The sequence below is a fragment of the Glandiceps talaboti genome, chromosome 7, assembly GCF_964340395.1.
Source record: "Glandiceps talaboti chromosome 7, keGlaTala1.1, whole genome shotgun sequence".
In the NCBI taxonomy this organism is placed as follows: Eukaryota; Metazoa; Hemichordata; class Enteropneusta; family Spengelidae; genus Glandiceps; species Glandiceps talaboti.
This window is the reverse complement of record NC_135555.1, coordinates 18,228,452-18,250,614: the sequence shown is the minus strand read 5'-3', so window position 1 is coordinate 18,250,614 and position 22,163 is coordinate 18,228,452. Positions and strand designations below refer to the sequence as shown.

Sequence of the window (22,163 nt, the reverse complement as noted above, 5' to 3'; positions counted from 1 at the left end):
ATTTATGTTCAATGATTCCCTAGTCTCGGTTACCCAGTCTCACCGCTGGGGGCTCTGTCTACAAGACCATCCCAAACGAGAGTATGGGGAAACAAGGTTTCAACTCACCAACGCAGGATGTAGCCTCTAGAGCAGTGCATCATGGTGAGTACTTATTACAGGCTGAACGATTTGGGTACCTTTCGGCTACAGATTGTCATTTCTCAAGCGACTAATATATATTAATTACAACAACCAGACTTCATAAGCCCATTTTTTTATGCTTGGAAGAAATGTACTGTGTGACTTCCGTTGATGGGTAGTTGGAACATGCTTTTCAAAAACTCTGGGATGGTCTCGTAGGCAGAGCCCCCAGCGGTGAGAGTCTGGGTAACGGAGACTATTGATTCCCCTGTGAACACTTTTGTTTTACTTTTCTCCTGTATGTTCATTGCGTCCCGTTAATGATTTGAAATGTAGAAAAATGGAGGACCAATGTACAAAACTAGTTCTGCTGAACTATTTCCATGGTCAACATCAGATAACAATTCTGTACTTCTTTTATATTTATTTTGTATATTTGTATCAGATGTGTGTGCTTTAAAAGTGTAGCTTATGTTTGTTATCTGGTGAAATAAATGTCATTCATTCATTTATTCATTCATTCATGTTTGAACCTTCTGGTGGTACATAAGTTTCAACCATACTTCAACAGAATACAGAACATTATTGGTATTCAACCATCTTACCCATCTGACTCCAGACAAAAAAATGTAACAAGATAAATTTTTCAAACATGGTATAAGCATTCTTCATGCAATAAGTAATCCACACAATTGCAGTCATGTGTACTCTTGGTAAAACACTTTTAATTCATTTTCTTTATTTTTAAAAAATACCTTCTATCAGCATTATTTTAAGTTATTCACATTTCTCATATTTAAATACAAACAAACACAATAACTCAATAATAATATTTTTTTGTTCGAAAACAAATCTCCAATAGCCCAAGCCTGAGTAAAGTGAATTTGACAACAATAGTGTGACCTCTGAAAGACTCATTTCTTCCCCGTACCGAACACAAAATGGATGCTTTTTGAGTTTGAGACTGATATATAACTCAGCCAAGTTTTGGTCCACAATTGGATCAAGGTAACTAACTACCTTACTGTCAGTGCTATTGTGCATATAGCATTCTTATACTACCAATTGATGCTAGCTATAGGCCATGGCCAAATTATGGCTGACCGTTGTATAATCAGTGTTTTTATCAAGGGTATGTAACTCGGTAAATGTACAAGAGTTTCCTCGCTATTTTACTATTTACCCTGAAAGAGAAAGGATACATTTTCAGTTCACTGTGTTTGATAAAAACTTGGATTTTACACGAGGTAAAATGTATTGGTTTCATTCACTTTCACTTATCAGTACAGAGCTGGCATCAGAACTTAGGTGGAAATGACGTACAGGCCTTGCAAGGCATCAAGTTGTGAACTGTTTCGATTGCAGACAGTCCACAATACATTTCACTATCAATACCCCTACGTCACTTCTGATCAATGAAACCAACTTGCTATTCCTTCTTTCATAAACAAGAACACAAAAAAATTTCATCCACAGTAAGAGAAATGAGATATGAAATGTGCATCCACGATGCATGCCTATAACGGCTTTCTTTACAAACGCATTCTATGCTACACACAGCAAAATTAAAAAACAAAATTATAACACATCTTTTCATTTCAAATTCTTTGAAACTAAGTTAAAAATAAATTATGATTTCGATTTTAATACTTTCAATTTGAATAGCTCTCACTATTTCGATGAACAGTTTGTACATTTTCAAATTATTTGAAATTAAGTTTAAAACTAAATTTATCACAATTTCAATATTTCGATTTTGAAAAGCTTTCAATACTTCAATGAACAAATTATATTAATAGGAAAAGTATACACTTAGTTTGAAGGTACTGAGGCTAAAAACTTAAGTCACACGAACTCCTCATAAGTAAATAAAAACTAAGCTTGCCTTTAGTAATGTCTGTGAATAAATACAAAATTTTCCAACACTCTAGGTCGTGTGAATTATCTGACAGACAGAGAAATGTACACTTCGGTGAAATATTCCTGAGTACATGCATTAGCAAATTTCACATAAATTTCATATTATGTGTACGTGCAGCTTTCAGTTAACTCAAAACAAAAAACAATTTTTTTTCCTTTTGTTACAGCAGTAACAATTCTTCACACATTAAAGGAAGCTAACAAACTACCAAAGCAAAATTAAAATAATTTTCAATCTCATGATGTTTGTGAGAAAGTAGATCGTTCATCTAGGACAATAGAACATCATTTTTTTTTATGCTTGTGAACTGCGGAGACGTGTCATTTTGTTAGTACTCAGCAACTAAAAATATCCTACAAGATGAATATAACCCTGTTAGTTGAGCCTTCAGTTTTCTAAGATAGACACAAACTAAAATTATTATCACAACATGTTGATACAACAGTGATAAGCTATTGAATGGACATTGGTTTAATTATAGTCTCAGTAGGGAGATGTCTCTGAAAACTAGTTTATTTAGCGTTACATGAACTTGCAAGATACACTGTCTTGGGACTTCTAATGTTTACACTATGTTGATCACAGGGTGATTAGAATCACAAAACACAGGAGCTGCTATCACCCACTTGTGTCATCTACCACAGTGAAGAACAATAGTTTTAGTTTGCGTCTATCTTAGTAAACTGAAGGTTGGATGACAGAACACAACAATTTGTGACTACCTCTTGAATTCAATTACAGTTTCTAGGATCATTTATTAGTAAGCAGATGTACCATTTAATAAAGACAGGCTGACTTTGGTTATGTACTGTCTTGAGAATTGTTTGACGGTTTCAAGATTGTCAAATATATCAAACTATTAAATGTGGAAGACTATACAGAACCCCATCACCCTTGAGTGCCAGCATGGCATGCTTCGGTTACTTTCACAAGTGATTGTAGTATTCCATGTCCTCTAGTTTCACATGCAGCAACAAACACTACAAACTTGTGTTCCCATACTCTGAGTACCCACACTGTCACTCCTAGTAACCGTACATATGTAATACAGCACTCATAATTGGTACTAACTTTGCAAATCTTTCATTATCAGCCAATCAAATGAAGTCTTACACATCAATATAAGTTGGTATATCATTTTTTCTTTGAAATCTTGTGAGTAGTTATTGAAAGAACGACACTAATGTTCGCAAGAAAACAAAAATAAGTTGGTCTCTTTGTACACATGAAGTAAAGTAAACCTGGAAATTTTCGCTGAAGACTTATTTTCGCTAATTTCGCTGGAAAGCAAAAACGCATGAATAAGTAGTGACTAAAATGCCTTCTTGTACATAAACACAATGTACCAGTCTGGTAATTAGTAAAAATTAGTCTTTGAGAACTTGTTGATGACTGTAAAATTGCAAAATTTTGTAGCAGTAAAAATATCTGGGTTTACAGTATACTGTATTTTCGTTACATATACACTTGAGTATATGAGTAAAAATACCCCAACAAATATAATTTGCTGGGTGTAATTCACTGATTTATACGATATACTTGTTACTACAGTCGTTGATTATTTTTGTTTCGTTGTAGAACACTAGAAACTCTTCAGAGTCTTCACAATCCAAAAACACAAAATCTACTATTTCAGATCTGGCGTTGTCATGGATATGCAGAAATGTAATAAAACTTTCCTGCCCAATTTTAGTAATAAGTTGGATATTCCATGCTTCAATCTGTATTGCATACAACAGATCTAGAAACACAGAATACACCAAATATTCACTTTCTTGTCCTTGGGATATTTCAGAGTCAAATTCACAATTTGATCTTGAACTTGCCCGTCTTTACATATTTACACAGAAATGTCCCCTGAGTGTGAATGCATTGCAATGGGATATTTCAAATAAAGTGTAAATCTTGGGGAGTACTTGGAGTATTGATTTCATCATGGCTGTCATCAAAGTGTGATGTTTTCAGGTGTGTCTGGTATTGTCAGGTTTTCTAGGTTATGTTTAATATCTTCTACTCCTTTCTTAGCTGAATTAGCAAGGTCTATCATCTCCCCATTGATTTTACCAATCACCCATTCCATGGCATCACGTCCCTATATTGACAAAAAGTACAAGACGTGTATTCTTAGATACATAGTGATAACAAAATCCACATTGCAAATAAAAATTACTACTTACAATCGTTTTCTTGGAAGCGAATCGAAAACTTTCTTTGACTTTCGTAGTTCTAGTGTTGGTTTGTGCCAATCAGTGCTAAGCTGCATGGGGTAAACATCGCTTACTTACTAAGTGACAGTCACACAATTGCTCTCATTTCATGGAAAACATGATTTCATAGACATCTGCTACAAAAATTTCAAAATGACACTGGTAAAGTTTTGGGTAAACTCTCACATTGTGACTGGCCACTTTGCATTTTGTGTCTCGAACGATTCACATTTATGTTCTGAATATTAATGATGGGTGTTAAAAAGCATAATGTGAATTTCTCAGTATTACTCGACCACATTACGCTCTCACAGATTGCAATTGCAATGAAATATTCCATCAACATGTCAATAAAAACTTACCTGCGATGCTTTGGATGATATTGTATTGACTACAAGTTGTTCTAAATAACTAGATAGAGCTACTCCTTTCACCGTGATTATTGCTTCCTGTTTTAGAAGTGTTCTGAAAAAAACAAACCATGCCATTAATTTTTTTTTAGAAAAATTATCAATATTGAAATGAATATCTTTAAATTAAAATCTCATTAACTTGCTTTTAGTATTATCATTACTAACCAAATATATAGTAATCAAGATGCAAGTTGTATGGCCAGGTCATTAGGTTGCTCCTATCAACAAAACTAGTATTTGACACAGGTAAACCAACTACGCGCGACACACCCTGGTACTAGTAATGTCTCGTAAAACCAAGTTGTACGTCCTTTAGCTAGTATAACATGAGAGAATCCTACACTGGTCATTATACCATGCATGAGCCAAGTTAAACAAAAAATATGGAATATGTACTCTGGTTGTCTATGTCATGACAATGTGTGTCTATGTCATGACAATGCGTGCCCATGTCACTGGTTCTGCTTTGTTCAAAACTTTCAAAATTGCCATTATTTCCCACAACTTTTCTTTGATATTACTGGCGCTGGTATAATTATGTTATTCTCCAATATTTTCCTTCATTCAGCTGGAAAATACTTTTGACCAAAGGGTTGTCACTATGGGTTGCTAGACAGGTAGTGACAAAGACCCCCCCCCCCCCCCCCCCCATTCATTCGTATTTTCCTTGGTTGAACGAAGAAAAATATTGGGGAGTAACGTCTAATTATTCAGATAAGAACAGAGTCAGAATTGTAGAATGAATATATTCAGATTTTGGTAGTACAGAAATATTGGTACTTACTCGTCTGTTTTTGTCGGATGTGGTGCATAGGTAAGTCTTTCATCTATTGCAACTAGACTATTGAAAGTAACCTGTAAGAAACACAAGTACAAGTTTAATATTTGCAGGAACCATACACCTTGTCACTGATGCATGCAGGAACTTACTGCAACGTACAAAGTTGGGAAAGACATGAAAATACATGCATATAATACTGTGCCAAAGATATATATTGAAATTTTGCTTTAAGGAAAACACATGAACAAAATCTTTATATTGTTGTAGTGCATCGCGCACTGTTGCACTTCTTTTTTTTTGAAAAAAAAAATTGAATTCAGGATGGGCAACTTTCAGGAATATTATCACAGAATTAGAATCTTACTATAATGAAAGGAAATCTTCATCATCCATGAATTTGAAAATGTACATTTTCATCATCATGACAAAAAAGTTGAGAGCAACAATAGTTGCTTGAATCAATTTCAACTTCAAAGAAAAATGAATTGCACCAAAACCTTGTTACTACTTTCAATTTACACACAATACAACATAACGTAACGTAATGCAACACAACACAATAGGACAAAACGTAACACAACATAATGCAACACAACACAATGCAACACGACATGACAAATATGACACAATACAACACAACACAACACAAAACAGTTTACTGTTTGGACATATCTAGAGTAAGAAAACATACAAATACAACAAAAATATAGCAGAAGAACTGAAGAATAAGGTCATTAATATACTTACATTATTTGATTGTAAGGTAAGTGTTTTTTCTTTTCTATCTACAATTGATTCTTCACTTGCATAACACACTCTATTTCCACCTAACATCTGTCAAGAACAAATACATCATGGGTTGTCTATTGATTATCATTGACTGTGATACACCACTGAACATGTCTCGTTTAATTCCTTCAGACTGTGATAAAAGCACCATATTGAAAATGTACAGTATGATATTCTCTTGCCAGTCTGGGTAAATTATCTTAATGTAAAAATGTAGCATTTTCATTTTCTTGCACAAAATATAATGACAGAATTCCATTCTGATATGCTAGGCATCAATCTGTGTCTACATACTAACACATGCTTGTGAAGTTTGCTATAAGTGCTACCCAAATGTTAACACTGAACTGGTTCAATGCCACACAGTATGCAAGTCTCTTGAGCTGTACATAAAGTAATCCTACACTATTACACCTTCAAAACTGCTGTCAGCACAACTTACATTTTTCTATTTTAAAAAAAAATGAAAACATACTAGTAAGTTGTGACGACACAGCCTGTCCCAATTCTGAATTCATTACTTAGTCCTATTTTTTTTAACTCGCAAAGCCAAAGTAATATGACAAAAACATTGGTTAGGAAGGTAAATTTGATATACATGTACATGTACTGACTTCTCCTGAGTTCATCTGAACATAAAATTACCCAAAACTAATATATTCAGGATACTGTTTTGAACACCCCCCCCCCCCATATAATATCATACAAAGATGTTCTAGCAATTCCTTGCACTTACCGTAGCAATCCATCTAGGCAGTCCCCATTCTGTACATAATAATCTATGACTTATAAGTCTGCCTTTATTGTCTACATATCTGTCTATTACATCTAAACCCACCACTGATGGGTTCATTGGGTTTGGGTACTTCCTCCATGCTGCCTTCACTACTGTCTCCCAGGGATGGCTGTCAAGACAAAATTTGCATAACAAAAGAATGTAATATTATGTAAATGAATTCACATTGTTCTCAGAAAATTACTAGTGGTGGAAGCTGGGTAAAGGCCTGGGTAGAATCTGAAGCATGTTATCATTTACCAGTGATATTTAGTTAGTTATTAATTAATTGGGATAATAAAGGTATGTAACTTTTCCTTTCAAACAAATTCTTTTAGTCTGAAAGATTAGTTAATATTGTCACTGTGACTGGACTTGGAGTGTACAAATGTCAAAACAACAAATATCTCAGTCTAGATTTTATAGCATCATAGAATTGTTGGTCCCACTCTGTGATACCTTGGAACACAAATGCAGCCATGCAGATAAAGGCTGCTCGACAGCAAAAACAACCCATCAATCCATTTTCCAATATTTTACCACCTTTTTCTGCCCACTTTTTAAAAACCTTCCACATTCTCCAAAATTAGCCACACCTCTGAACATAACAATGGACCATTATCCTGTAACTTAGTATCATTTTTTTTTTTTGGGGGGGGGGGGGGAATTCTGAAAGAACAATCCTATCAGAGGTAAAGTATTAAGTGAACTTTGAACTTTGCCCTGTTTGCATAATACAGATCATTTACATGTATCAGTGCTGCCACAGTATGTTGCAATCCTTGTGACATTTAAAAGGTAAAACCTGAGATGTCTGGACTATCTCTGTAAAAGAGCTGCCACAACCTTACAAAATACCCTGAAGAGAACAGGGTGTGTTTTTATATATAATAAAAGGCCCTCTTTGTGTTTCTATACTCTACTAGTACACTATTTGCATACAATGTATGGTCAGTGCCCTTCCTCGCTACAAGTACTATGCATGGTTCAAGGTAATAATAACCTCTGAAAGCTATTGTTTGGAGAACAAATGTCGCCATGGTAACTTACCAACTGGTTTCTTTTTACAAGTTTACTTGCATCAAGAATGTATTATTTGAAAGTGTGCATTGGCATTCTATATGGGAAGGCTACTTGAGACGATCTTTGGCTGCAGCCAATTTTGTCAGATTTTTAAGCTCAGTAAAAAATTCCAAGCCAACTGGATATTCATAGGAACAATTTACTAAACGTAGCCAATAAATTGAATTTGACAAAGTGGGGTTTGAGATAGTCCATGACGATACACCTAATTTGTATAATATTATTTTGTGCAATTCTATTTACACACCCATATACATCTAAGATTTTAAACGTAGATGGTAAACAATGATGTGGAATACTTATTTTATCGGATTCACTTTTCATAGACTCTCTTAAAGTCTCCAGAATGTCGCTAGCAGAAAATGGCTGTTTTGTATGAACCGATATCTACCGCATATGTACTCTATCTAATATCCTTGTACTGTGTGCCCTAACCGACTACATAGGTGGCGCAATAACATGACAGGTCCAAATGGTTAGTTCTATGGAGTCGTGGCAGATATTAGTGATAGAGTACATATGCAGTAGATATGGGTACATACCATACAGATGCTTTCTGCTAGCAATGCTCCCGAGGTTATGAGAGTCTATACTTTTCATTGAAGAGAAATATGTTATGTTTTAAGACCTTTTTTTTTTGCTGATGCAGGATGGTATGTACATTGTAACTATAACTCAAGAGTACCGGGAATATTTTCACAAGAATTATATTTGAAAAGAACAAAACACCAGCGAAAATTGGGAAACTAAATTCCGAATGAAAATTACACAATATCCAAGACAAGTCTGATTGTTTGATCTCTGACGTAAACTTTTGATACGATGTACTGTAGCGATATGTTTTACTGTGTTCTTTATCAATATCAGCAACAAATGTGTACAATGTCCTCCTCATTACTTACCTACCCATGATGTAAATTTTTTAATTTTTAACTCAATCGTTACCTTTTATCTATGAGTGGGTTAATACATACCACTGTACTCTCTGATAGTACTCAATCTGTGCTATTTTAATACAAATATGTAACAGACTTCATATGTAAGAATTGTGTTACATCACTGTTAGTCACAGATGCTCCTACATTGTAGATAGACTCATCATATAGAAGTCACCTTGATCAGATTAGGTCAATGAACTTCTTAACAAATCTAATTGACACTTGACAGTTATATGCAAATAGATCCTAAAGGATAGAGGTAGACGTTCAAATTTATTGTAATAACATGATGAACCATCTCATCAGTATTTTACTTACTTATTCTAAGTTATTCTGACATAAATTCCGACACAACTAATGACTATGGCAAGTTTCCAAATACATTGTTGGGCATATTTATTTGCATCTTGACAATGGATTTCGTAGTACAATCGTATGCGTGGCGTTCTAATTTCTGATGAAATATCATGTCATGGAAGGTCATGGCAGTCCCCCCCCAAAAAAAACAAACAAAACATTTGATAACTATATGTTTATGAAAATGTAAGTGTCGTGTCGTCCATATGACACACACCCACGTTTATTACAATTTGCGTCAACAGCTCGAGTGAATGGTAACTACACAGTATATCACCTACGCACATTTTCAGCACGTGACGTCGGTCTACGATGAACCGGCACTTTGGGATCACGGGTGGACGACCGTAATTTGAGGATTATCGCATCAGATTTATGATTTATAATCTTTTCTTCACTTCCTATAATAAATTTTCATCGAAATATCGACGATCTCAGACTAGATGTGCTGTGTACAACCACACGACAACCCACCGGCCGCGGCCGGTGAAACGTGACGACACCGAGCCACGGTGTTTCCACTGCCTGGTGTCTGTCATGGACATATTTTCGCCGATTCGCGGTGAAAATATATAATAATACTTCTTATAACATATCATCCTTTCAAAGGCTTCTTAATATCAATATGACAGAGGCGATAATGGTTACAATCACGAAACTTGCGTAAGATTAAGAATATGCTACGTGCCGAGTGACCGGCGAATCAGACCATGGACACATACCGTACCGGTAAATCGTTCGATTTGTACTAGCTGTAGCTAAAATTACCGTCGAACGCAGACAAGTACTAATATTATTAACAAATAAACCATAGATACATACCTAAATACATGTTCCGACGTCCAGATCTTCATTTTGAAAGAAATATATCGCTAATGTAGTCCTTCTCCGTGCTACACAAGTTCTTCTGTACAAGGCAACGCGGCGTAGGGGATTAATGAATTCGTGACGTATATGGGGCCGGGAACAATAATGAAATATGCAAATAAGTTATACAATTTATTTTTCAGCCAACCATTTCTTGTATTCAACATGTGTCAAATTCAATATTAATCAGCATATCTTCTTATTGTTAATTCATAATGACAATTTTTAGGGGTAAATTTTGAAAAAAAAATGTATTTGACCCGGTCATGACCTCGGTTATTCTCGGGAAAGTCCGGCTAAGTGTCTGTTGGATACGTAAAAATACAGCTCATTCATTGGTCGAACGAAACAGATATGATGACGAAGGGGTTTTATGGACGAATCCGAACAAGTGTTTCATATGTAAAATTCAGCGACTCCTCGGAGGCTCCATGACAACCTCGAAGCTCTATTTTCAAAAACAAGATGGCGACATGGTGTTATTTAGTTACGTGAGATTTTTAACATTTATGCATCATATTGGAAAGGTTTCTAAATGAATTGCAAATATTTAGGACGAAAAGGTAAGTAAAGATTGGGTTCAATGCACCCAATGTTGTTTATTGCTGAAAACTGTGTGTATATTAGATGTTTTCCATCGATTTCTTCCAGCTCGCGCGTTCGAAACCGTCTACCGCTGGCAGTACTGTAAATATTCCATACATCGAATATTATTATGTGAATAAGTGATTGTCATTCATTCTCGAACTATTTCTTATTGTTTACGTAAAATGACGTCGTCAATAAGAAAACATATTAACGACCTGAACACTATAATCCCATGCTACCATAACGATAGACAACGATAATAACATTAACAAGTTATGTTAGTATTGTTACAACTTACTTACACTGTTGCAAATAGTTGTGAACACAACACCGACACTCGACGACAGGTTTTAAATTTAATATGGACTATATCTGAAAATTATGAAATTACAGAGAATGCACACTTAAACAAACAATTAAAGGTTTTCTTGTTATTGCATTGTCATATTATGGTATATTTGATTTTGATTAGAAAAACTTAGAAAAATTAATTAGTTTCATTTTCCTTTTTGTAAAAAATATTTTGAGTTCGAGACATTACCATGCCAATGAGGGAAATTTGTTATGCATAATAAATGTATACGTTCAAAGAAAATGACACGAATTGCATATACAATGCTTTAAAGTGTTACTGAGTATACATGTACAAGGTACTTTGCTGCCATGGCCACAATGTAGTCTGAACCCCCCCCCCCCCCCTCTACATCCAGATTCTACATCCACCCAATGTGGAGAGAGATGTGTAAACAATGTGGAGAGGGTGAGTTGATAGAGGAATGTATGATTAATTGAATTTTTAAAAACTAAACATTACAGAAATAAGTATTAAATTTGGTTTCGATTATCAAATTGAAATTTGTGGTGTCAGCATAAAACATAATTGAAGCATATTGTCATTTCTGGGAGACTGTAAAGTGTTTTTTTTTTTCAAAATGAAAAATAGGCCATGAAAAATATGTAAACCCAGTGTGAAATTTAAATATATATATCTTTTTTTAACTTCAAGGGTTTAGGTTGTCATTTGATTTGATTTGATTTAAATTTAAAATAATAACTGGTATATTTTCTTGTTGTTTATGTTATCAGATTTACTACCGATATTTTGTATATAAGAAGTAACACCTATAAATCCTCAAGATGCCTACCGGATTTGAAAAGAAGATGGTGAAAAGATCCACAGACTGTGGAGACACACCATCCTATGCGAGCAAAATTACTGCTCCTAGGAACCCTAAACTCATCAAAGAAAGGGAGCCTCCAGAAGTCAAGGTAATACATTTAACTATTTTGTCTGTACTATTTGTAGTTTTTTTTTTTAATATTAATTTAGAAGTATTCAATCCTTTAAAACTTTTGAATATCTATCAGTGGTAAATAATGTCATAATATATATCTGACAACCCTTGGTCATGTATTGAATTTGATTATTTTCCTCAAATATGTCATAAGTTTGTATATTTTATATTTAAAACCTGAGCTATGAAAATCAATTCGTCCTGCAATATTTTTAGAGCTCTGTGAGAATCAGTTTTTATGGTCATGTATTTCTTGACTGTTACTTTCAGATTTCACTATTGTTTGAGAAAGCATACTGATTATATATTTTTTTCATTTGACATGTCAATGATATTGTTTCTCCAAATGAATGTTCTTATATATGATCCCTATATTTGTTAAACTTCAGATATAGTTGTATTTCAGTTTCAATTTAACCCATCCCATTATTCCTTTTTTTTTTTTTTTTTTTTTTTTACAATTGCCTGATTGGATGAAATTTTAGTGTTCCATAAGTCGGTGTAATGATTATGTGTAATTTGTAATAAGTCAAATTTTGTTGTTTTCAGTTTTCTCCATCATCCTATATGAAAGAACTGGCACAGACAACAGAAGAAAAATTGTCTAATACACACGAAATGAGATTACCTCGGATCATTGAACTTCTGGACATGGGTGAAACTACTCACCAAAAGGTAGGTTACACAAACTCCTTTATCACAGTAGTGTCTTTGACTAAGTAGAGTACCGGTAGTCTCAGGATGGTTACATAGAAACTCATGACATGATGTATTTAAGGATATCAGATTATGATATGAATTTCAGTATTTTGACTTTAATATATCGTACTAAAGATGATTTATAAATTATGAATTGTGTGGATCAATTTCGAATGTCGCCAATTGTTGACTGTTGACTAACTACATCGTCATCAATAATATATTACAACTTGGTATACATATTGTGAACAACTTTTTGGGTTAAAATACAGTTTCATGAATTTATTGTAAATAATGCATAGGTAACTTATGTGTATTTGTAGTTTGATGCTACCAAAACTAAATGTCACTTGTTTACAGACCAGGTACATTATTTTGTGGTTATTAATTCTGTTTTGTATCTTCACAGTTCACCCAAGTTGATGTAGATGAACCAATGTTCCAGCCCTTTCCGTCCGACATCACTTTTCAACAGTATGAACCCTGTGAAGTGTATGAAGTACCACTTATACTAAGAAATAATGACAAGGTTGGTTATTGTATTTATATTTTAATTTCTCCTTAATAGTTATCAGCACATTTAATAAAAACTAAAAGTGAAAGGCCAGGGTTTCAATCCCAGGTTCTTGAAGTTGTGCTATCTCATCAGTGGAGCTATATGGAAATAAAGTAAGATTATTATTTGCTCAGGACCAACAGACAGCTGTTTTTAATAAACACCTAAATTTGTATCTCATTTTGAATAAGCCCTTTATTAAACAAAAAACAACATTTATTGGAACAAAATTATATTTGAGGTATAGTTAGAAAGTATAATATACTAGTACCAATTTTATATCCAAAATTGAACAGTTTTTAAATTTATTTTTCTTGGACATCAAGGAGTCATAATTATACTTTTGATTGATAACATTATCATTCCTGTGTTCTGTTGTTGTTTTCCTAGGTTCCCAGACTTATAAAAGTTTACCAGACAGATTCTCCATACTTTCATATATTAAGTCCACGCGATGTTGGACACAAAGTAGCACCAGGCTGCGCTTCTATATTCAGGATACAGTTTACTCCTGAAGAGAAAAAGGTAAATATGATTATTGTTTCTCAGATATGTAAACGTGACTTTAAAAAAGGTTTCACAAAGCCATATGTAGAATTATTTTGAATTGCATGAACGTCAGGGTAAAACATTTTTACATTCAAAGAAGATGTTACGATTACCATAATATGTTGTGCAACTGTAGCAGTATTACTTTCAGTACATAAATCTGAATCAATCACAAATTATAGCTTTTGATCTTAAACTTTTCCTACATGGTAAAGCAGCTATTGTGACCCATTCTTAAAAACTTACGTGTGTATGCCTCAATGCTAACATAGTACACAATTTGATTTACCGTATATTCAAAATGTCTTGTAGAATGTATTTCATTTTCAGTTTTGCCATTTCACTTTGTGATGTATAATTCTCTTTTCACATATACATAAAGCAAAAATAAACAATTTAAATATTTTGAACACAAAATTTCTTAATTTGAGAAGTAATATTTATATGCCAACCAGATCCATGATCCCGACAATAGTTCCTGTCTTTGATATGTACTCACTCGTGGGTTTTTTTTTTACCCAGTAAAATTAAATAATTTGAATTATTTCAATATTTTTCTCATACAGGATTACACCCATGAACTGATATGTATGACTGAAAGAGAAAAGTTTATCATTCCTGTCAGATGTATTGGTGCCCGTGCACTTTTAGATTTCCCTGACGATGTCAGTTTTGCTGTCTGTCCTGTCAAATATCCGTCCAGTAAAACCCTTCTAGTAAGAAATATAGGCAACAGAGAAGCAAGATTTGCACTAAGTGCTGACAAGTAAGTATGACATTATGGTGAATCAGACTTGATAAATAGTGAACTTTGAACACCGCTTCCATTTCTGTAAAGGAAATAAGCTGAAAAAGTTATCAGTCTAGTATATTTTGGAAATTTTCACTGATGTATTTTAACATTCTTAAATTTATTTGTCATGAGATGTTTGCCTGTCAGAGTGTTAATTTGCTTTTTTTTCGAAAATTGAATCAGTGATGAAAAATTTCAGACTTGTCCACTGTCAAATACAAGACAGGTGTTTGTAATAGCAGGATATTACATTCTGGAACTAAAAATGCTTGTCAAGTTGTGTTCTTAGTCATTTCCTGTCTGGTTGTGTCCACATCATAAAATAAATCATAAAATAATCATAAAATATTTAAAAGAAATGGTCAAATCAACCAAGTGACACCAAGATAGGGAAAAACAAGAACAAAAATACCAAAATGAAAACCAATTCAGTGATATGATAACCAAGTACAATTTTTCTTTGTAGGCCATACAGTGTTATCCCAGAGAATGGTATTTTAGCTGTAAATGATAGCATGCAAGTAGAAATCACATTTCAACCCATGAAAGTTGGAGACCATGCAGGTGAACTGGTTGTACATCATGACACAGGTAAGGGAATGGTGATATGTTTACTCTGTCATGTTGTGTCATAGGTGTGTGTGTGTGTGTGTGTGTGTGTGTGTGTGTGTGTGTGTGTGTGTGTGCGTGCGTGCATGCATGCGTGTGTGTGTGATTGTATACATACTTGAATGCATGCATTCATGCATTCATCTGTCTGAAATCACTTCTTCAAATTTTGATATACCTTTGTCTGTTATTTTGCAGGGGAAGATGTCTTTGTAAATTTGTATGGTGGTGCTGTGGATGCTAATGTCAGACTAGACAAAAATACACTACGAATTGAAAATACTTACATCTCAATGGCAAGCCAAAGGACAGTTACCATTAGCAACAGGAGTGATGTCATTGTACATTACAAATGGAAACCATTTACTACACAGGAAGAGGAAGACCAACAAAAACAGAGGTAAAAGAGATTCAGAAATGAGTTTAGAGTTTTGGGCCTAAGAAATAACAGCACTACTACCACAGTGACTATAGTTACAAAGATTGTATGCAGTATCTATGAGATCCATGAGTCACTTGTTGTAACATAGTTTGCTTAGAAAACTTGTCATTGTGTTACTTGTCACTTTGGTTAGAGAACTTCGTAAGGCCCAGAAACATTTTTTTTTGGATTCTGGTAACTCGACCCAACCTAGTTTTTAACTGCCGCCAAAACTTTTTTTAGGTAATTTAAAAAAATTATCGAAAAATCAAAAATATTTGCAAAGTTGCGTGAGAAATAGTGAGATTTGAAGATGCCATTGCCTCGTGTGATCGATGAGAAGTGTCTTTTCACCTCTGTAAATATGAAGAGAACATTTGAAGAGATCCTCGAACATAAAAAAAAAATCCTACCTACCCAGCCTATTTGAAATTGGGCATTATCGGAACCACACCATTTTTTTTGCCAAACAGAGAAGGGGGAATCTAGTAAAAATTACGTATATATATGTTTTTTGGCATAAATTTTTTGAACAATCTTAATAAATTGTGTGTATTTATTGTCCTTAGTGTAGTTATTGGTTGTTTCTTGTTTAGTATAAAATAGTAAATTAGTGAGTTGATCCTATTAAAAAAACTATTAAAAAATGTCTTTTCAAAACATTTGACCTTTCAAATTTTATTTCTGTCCATCAGATTTTGTCACGATCTATCAGCAGAAGAAGAAATGGAGCGGGATAGATTCCTTGAAGAATGCATCACAGATCCCACATTGAGGGATAAAATGTCACTGTTAACAAGAACATTTAAGAATAGAAGAAGAGTGAGTTCCAGTCACTTTCTTTTTGATATAGAGGTTATAACCCTGGTAGTTGAGCCTTCAGGTTTTCTAAGATAGACACAAACTAAAATTATTGTCGCAATATGTTGATACAACAGTGATAAGCTATTGAATGGATGTTGGCTTAATTATTGTCTCAGTATTGAGGCATCTCTGAAAACTAATTTATTTAGCGGTCCATGAACTTGCAGTGCACTGTTTTGGGACTTCCAATGTTTACACTATGTTGATCACATGGTGATTATTGCACAGTAGAGGAACCGCTATCACAGGGTGATTAGAATTGCACAGTATAGGAACCACTATCACCCACTTGTGAATATACCACAGTGAAGAACAATAGATTTTGTTTGCGTCTATCTTAGTAAACTGGAGGCTTGATTACCAGTGTCGTAATATACGCTTGTATTGATCACATGGAGTGGAAATTATCGTGACATTCAACTCTTCAAGTGTCAAAAGATTTTAATTTTTATGCTGTTTTTTATACTTCCTTTCCTTCAATTTGGTATGGTCATGTAAACATTTGCATATTCTTCGAAATTTTGTCTATATTTTTAACTAACGTTCAAATATTGTTAGATCTAGTCTGTTTTTATTAATTATGTTTACTATCCTGCCATTGTAGTACTTGACAATTATTTTCAATGTGCCTCTATTCAGAAGAACTCCCAGAGAAGAATTCCACATAGCATTTTGTGAAAATTTTATAAGAATACCTACAAAGTTTCCTAAAATACTAAGTTTGTTGAATTTGTATTCTTTTCAGCTTGTCGAAGGTGACAGCATGTTGTTTGCAGATGATGTGTTTACGATAGAGCCAGTAGAAGGAGAGATATGGCCCAATACGTCGGCTGAAGTCAACCTTGTCTTTCAGCCACAAGAGGCAAGACCATACCAATGTACAGCGTATTGTGACATCACAGGTCGGGAGTCGCGTCTTCCTCTACGTATTCGTAGTGATGGTATCGGACCAAATGTTCAGCTCTCATTTGACAGCTTAGACCTTGGAAATATTTTTGTTGGATCTACTCATACTTATGAGGTATGTTAAAGAAAATTAAACTGGAGAACTTTCAATTCTTCAAAAGCGTTCGATGGCTTATATTAATAATATAGTTAAGGTACTTCAAGCACAATCATAATTGCAACTTTGTCAGCAGCAGTTTGCTGCAGTCATAAGCAAATTTGCTTGTTAGGAAATATACAATACAAAATCTACTCAGAAGAGGTGACTCATGTTGACTGGAAGGCATGTATTTGAACTTGAGTGTTTTACAGGTCAAGTTCAACATTGAATAAACATTTTTAAGTAGAGTCTTCTACTCACTACAGATATTTTGATTTTGTGTTACACCTGGATTAATTCATCTATATGCATATTTCAATCATCTTTAGGTCTATCAGGGAACTTTAATAATCTTGCTAATATATTCATTTTTTCCTTTCCATCCAATTAGGTTGTTTTGGCCAACAAAGGTGACATAGATGCTATCTATAACTTGATTCCGTCCAAGACGACCTTTGGCCCCAAGTTCAACTTTAACCCCAGTGAAGGTATAGTTCTACCAGGGGGTCATCAGGCTATTCAGATTACCTTCTGTTCCCCACTTCTTGGAGACTTTGATGAAGACTTCTACTTCAGTGTGGATGGTTCACCACTAAAACTCAAACTAAACTTCAGAGGCTGTGTGATTGGACCCACATTTCACTTTGACATTCCCAAGTTGAAGTTTGGCTCTGTGTCATATGGTAAGTGGTGTTGTTTCATCGGCTTTATTCACTATTTGGTTTATAGACTTTATTTCAGTTATGTAGTGATTTTATCATAGAAAAGAAAAGTTGATGAGAAAAAAATGAAAAATTAACATTGAAGGAACACACCTGCTAAGAACATTTTTGAAATCCTTGTCCAATTGTTGCTTCTTATTAGAGTTATATATGTGAACAGAGTTTAATGTAATAATTCAATGATACCACCACAGCATTGCTTTGTTAAGTGTGAGCATATATATATTTGTAATGTTGTGCGCAACTCAAGTCGTATCTAATTGTATAATAGTGTCTCCACCACAATACATACAAAATTGAAATATCAGAAAGTAACTTTGTCAGTATTTCCCAGGTAACCTCCCCAGCAAAACGTTCACACAATTCACTTCTCCATTTCTCTCCTGTCCAGGTTTCAAGAGCACACAGGCTGCAATCTTAGTAAACACTTCCCTAGTACCCATGACATTTCACTTACGAGTACCTGGAGATGGTGCAGCTGAGGTGATCGATGCAGCTAATGATGACACATTGAACAAGTCCCCTGGAGCTGTACCTCCCAAAGAATTTACAATAGTACCCAGCACAGGAACCATTGATCCACAGAGTGAGAAGGAAATCATGGTAAGATCCCTATTCACTCAATCAATCACATTTTTTCTGGACTGCACCTATAGTAATGCTGCATTATGAATGTGTAACATATGGAGCAGAAGTCACAGTGTTAACAAAGAAATTTAATGTGTTTTATTTCGATGACATGCCTTGGTGGTCCAATTCTAAATTAGGCAACGAGAATTTATCTCAAAATGTTGATGATGACAAATTACTAACAAAATGACTGACAGCTTATATTAACTTGCGATATGTGAAGGAAAGGTTAAAGGTGACTTTATGAATAATTAGATTCCTTGTTGTCAATCCTTAGGTGGAGCTGATTTCTAATTCTATAAAGAAATACGACATGTCCATGGTAGTTGATATAGAGGGAGTTGGTGAAGAGATACTGTCCCTTCCAATCTCAGCAAAGTAAGTAATAAACTTTATGCTGACATCTGCTTTCATAGGATGTTCAGGGTGTCCATCAAAGTTTATACTACTGACCCCTCGATAAGTCTCAGTTTGTCAGGAGTTCAAAATAGTTTGATGCAACGCTCTAGCTCCCAAATACTAGATATGGTGTGTTATTTATCATTAGTTTGTTGTTTTCTAATTTAGCCACTTATAAAAGTTCTTTTTTCAGTGAACACTTGAAACCCACGGTACATAATGTGAGAATTCTGTTGTGTTTGACTGCGACAGTATTAAGACCCCCGTTCATTTCTCTCTACATGTTATTTTCCAGGTGTGTTGTTCCAGCTATTACTGTAGTAACACCAATACTAGACTACAAGAGATGCTTTCTCAACCACCCATATGAACAAAATGTCCAGCTGTTCAATGACTCTGACCTGCCAGCCAAGTACGATGTCTTACCTCAAGAAACTGACGAGATGACACCTATCTTGTACAGTAGTCCACAACCACATGGTATCATACAACCACATTCTATTGTGGAAGTACCATTGGTTATTACGCCACAAGCTCTAGAAGAACTTGATATACAGAGCTACTTCAAGATCTTTGGTAGTTTTGAGCCTCCAATGGTAAGAAATGTGGATACTCTTGTTTTTATTGTTATATGTGGATGAAGTGGGCGTGCCTATAGGTTTAACAATATTTGAACTGTAAAATATAGGTGCATCTTTTTTTTAACAATTTATTTATTGTTGTGCATGCATGCTTTTGTGTATGTGTCTATAAATATTGCCTAAGACCAACTGCATGTTTATATTTTGAATACTTTTACGATATTTGGATAATGTGTACACTAGTAGAAAAGTAGAACTACCTAACTTGTTTTCCATTTTCAATCATTTTATCAGTAAATCCAAAACCTTCATCAATGTCATTATATTAAAGACACTTATATTTTACTCTTTCCACAGCAAGTACAGTTGTCATGTATTGGAGAAGGTCCAGTGGTACACGTCAGACCAACAACCATGGACTGGGGACAGACACCAGTACTAAGAGATATCAGTCAAGCTATTTTACTATCCAATGAGTCTCTCATTCCTGCCCCCTTCACTTGCCACATGGTATGTACTGATATATTAAAATTGCATATTAAGGCACAGAGTGCAATATACAAATGAAAAAACCCAGACTCTTCTGCTGGTGACTTTCATTGCAGTATTGTGGACAGAAAGAAATGTGAAAGAACCTGTTGTTTAGTTGTAAACACTCAAATATCATGGAACATCAAGAATGTTGGGATGAATTGAGAATAGATTGAAATATACCATTTTATTAGCCTCCCAGTGGGTATAGCTGGGGGGAGAGGGGGCTCTAGGAATGATCTTTGTCTGTCCATATGTCTGTCCGTCTGTGCATCTGTCCATGATCAACCATAGCTCAATTTTAGCCAATTCTGGCACAAATGTGTGTTCAACATTTTGAGGAAAAAAGATACTCTCTGCTCTGAACATAGTTAGAAGTAAGAACTGTTAGTGATATTTGAATAATGATCCTGAATATTTTGTTTCTTTTTTGTCTCTTTGATATTTTATTATCATAACAAGTTTGGTCATTTGTCATTTGTCAACAGGTCCGACCAAACTCAGTCTGGAAAGTTGAACCTGTAGAGGGCATCATTCCTCCAGAAGAGACAATGGAACTAACAGTGACATGTAATCTGGATGATTGCATCAGGTAATAATTTCATTATAATGTTCTATGACTTTTACATAGACAGAAGTCTTGGTAGCTGATCCTAAAAATGACCAGACATATTCTCTTTAATCACTATTTCAGAACAGATCAAAACAATTTCATGATGATGAATGTCAAGCTGTTTTTGTACTGAATTACTCCTAATACATATGGAAATGAATGATACATAGAAAAAAAGCATTGCGTTGGTGGCAGTACATTTTAGAAATAAGTTATTTGTGTTTGAAGCATGGTCTGAGATGAGTAAGTTTGACTTTTGGTAATAGACGCAGGCAGTCACATTGCAATCATAGTAATCAGAATCTACTACTGGTATATTATTCAATAATCATTTATTTTCTATCACAGATTTCAAGACAAGCTTGCCATTAGCTTTGTCAACAGTCAAGTACGTACTGTTGCTGTGTCTGCCTATGGCCAGGGTACAACCATTGTGTCAGACCCTCCATTTACACCTGCTGTCGACTTGGGACCTCATTTCAGGTACGTTTAATTATATATATTGAAAACATTTCAATGCTACATCTGCACAATGGACAGTGCCCTCAAGCGGTAGAAAATGGACATCGATAAATATACCCTCAAAACAGACAGTGTCCTCAAGTGGTATAGAATAGTCATTTCCTTTACAACAGACAACTCTCTCATAGTATATAGGGTATTTGTACCCACTCAATATTAAGCCCTCCTATAAGTTATGTAAAATGAACACAGATAGGATGCCTTGTAAAATATGTTACAGTAACAGTCAGTGCTTCATAAATACTATTGTTATTGTACAGTTTTTGCTGTAAAAAATTTCTCTTCAAAATTGTTCTAATCTGCTCTTTTATGTCTCTTCCAGCAACAACCCTTGCAAACGTATTTTCAAGTTTACAAATAAAGGTCGTCGTCATCAGCAGATGTTTTGGAGTACTGAAGGCTTTCTGCCAATGAAAACAAGAAAACTACCAGAAATCAACCCAAAAGATGTCAAATATCAGGTAACATACTCTATGACCCCACACTGACAGT

At 34.6% G+C, this 22,163-nt stretch overlaps 2 protein-coding genes across 3 annotated transcripts in view; one reads left to right on the top strand and one right to left on the bottom strand.

The window, feature by feature from the left end:
* Window positions 1-844: 844 nt before the first annotated feature.
* LOC144437482 (PRELI domain containing protein 3A-like) lies at window positions 845-10,337 on the bottom strand. Its single transcript, XM_078126424.1, has 6 exons — window positions 10,210-10,337; window positions 6,971-7,139; window positions 6,193-6,279; window positions 5,449-5,519; window positions 4,614-4,716; window positions 845-4,136 (listed from the first exon to the last, which is right to left on the bottom strand). The coding sequence occupies exons 1-6, from the start codon at window positions 10,239-10,241 to the stop codon at window positions 3,990-3,992; spliced, it is 609 nt and encodes a 202-aa protein (XP_077982550.1). The 5' UTR covers window positions 10,242-10,337; the 3' UTR covers window positions 845-3,989.
* A 381-nt stretch (window positions 10,338-10,718) lies between these two features.
* LOC144437826 (hydrocephalus-inducing protein homolog) overlaps window positions 10,719-22,163 on the top strand; it is a 63,659-nt gene continuing 52,214 nt past the window's right edge. For both annotated transcript variants that reach the window (XM_078126854.1, XM_078126853.1), the window contains exons 1-18: window positions 10,719-10,817; window positions 11,929-12,111; window positions 12,687-12,812; window positions 13,246-13,365; window positions 13,783-13,917; window positions 14,508-14,707; window positions 15,201-15,325; window positions 15,542-15,743; window positions 16,460-16,586; window positions 17,374-17,649; window positions 18,065-18,356; window positions 18,787-18,998; window positions 19,303-19,403; window positions 19,720-20,020; window positions 20,363-20,515; window positions 21,025-21,128; window positions 21,498-21,632; window positions 21,994-22,132. In XM_078126854.1, the coding sequence (XP_077982980.1) occupies window positions 11,980-12,111; window positions 12,687-12,812; window positions 13,246-13,365; window positions 13,783-13,917; window positions 14,508-14,707; window positions 15,201-15,325; window positions 15,542-15,743; window positions 16,460-16,586; window positions 17,374-17,649; window positions 18,065-18,356; window positions 18,787-18,998; window positions 19,303-19,403; window positions 19,720-20,020; window positions 20,363-20,515; window positions 21,025-21,128; window positions 21,498-21,632; window positions 21,994-22,132 (2,880 nt within the window). In that variant the 5' untranslated portion in view covers window positions 10,719-10,817; window positions 11,929-11,979. The remainder of the gene's footprint in view (window positions 10,818-11,928; window positions 12,112-12,686; window positions 12,813-13,245; window positions 13,366-13,782; window positions 13,918-14,507; window positions 14,708-15,200; window positions 15,326-15,541; window positions 15,744-16,459; window positions 16,587-17,373; window positions 17,650-18,064; window positions 18,357-18,786; window positions 18,999-19,302; window positions 19,404-19,719; window positions 20,021-20,362; window positions 20,516-21,024; window positions 21,129-21,497; window positions 21,633-21,993; window positions 22,133-22,163) is intronic.

Excerpts from the sequence above, each read along its gene's own strand:
- LOC144437482 (XM_078126424.1), bottom strand. The coding sequence starts at position 10,241 with ATGAAGATCTGGACGTCGGAACATGTATTTAG. Across the intron at positions 7,140-10,209 it reads ACGTCGGAACATGTATTTAG|CCATCCCTGGGAGACAGTAG; the intron begins GTATGTATCTAT and ends TTGTCTTGACAG. Across the intron at positions 5,520-6,192 it reads TTACCTTACAATCAAATAAT|GTTACTTTCAATAGTCTAGT; the intron begins GTAAGTATATTA and ends TGTTTCTTACAG.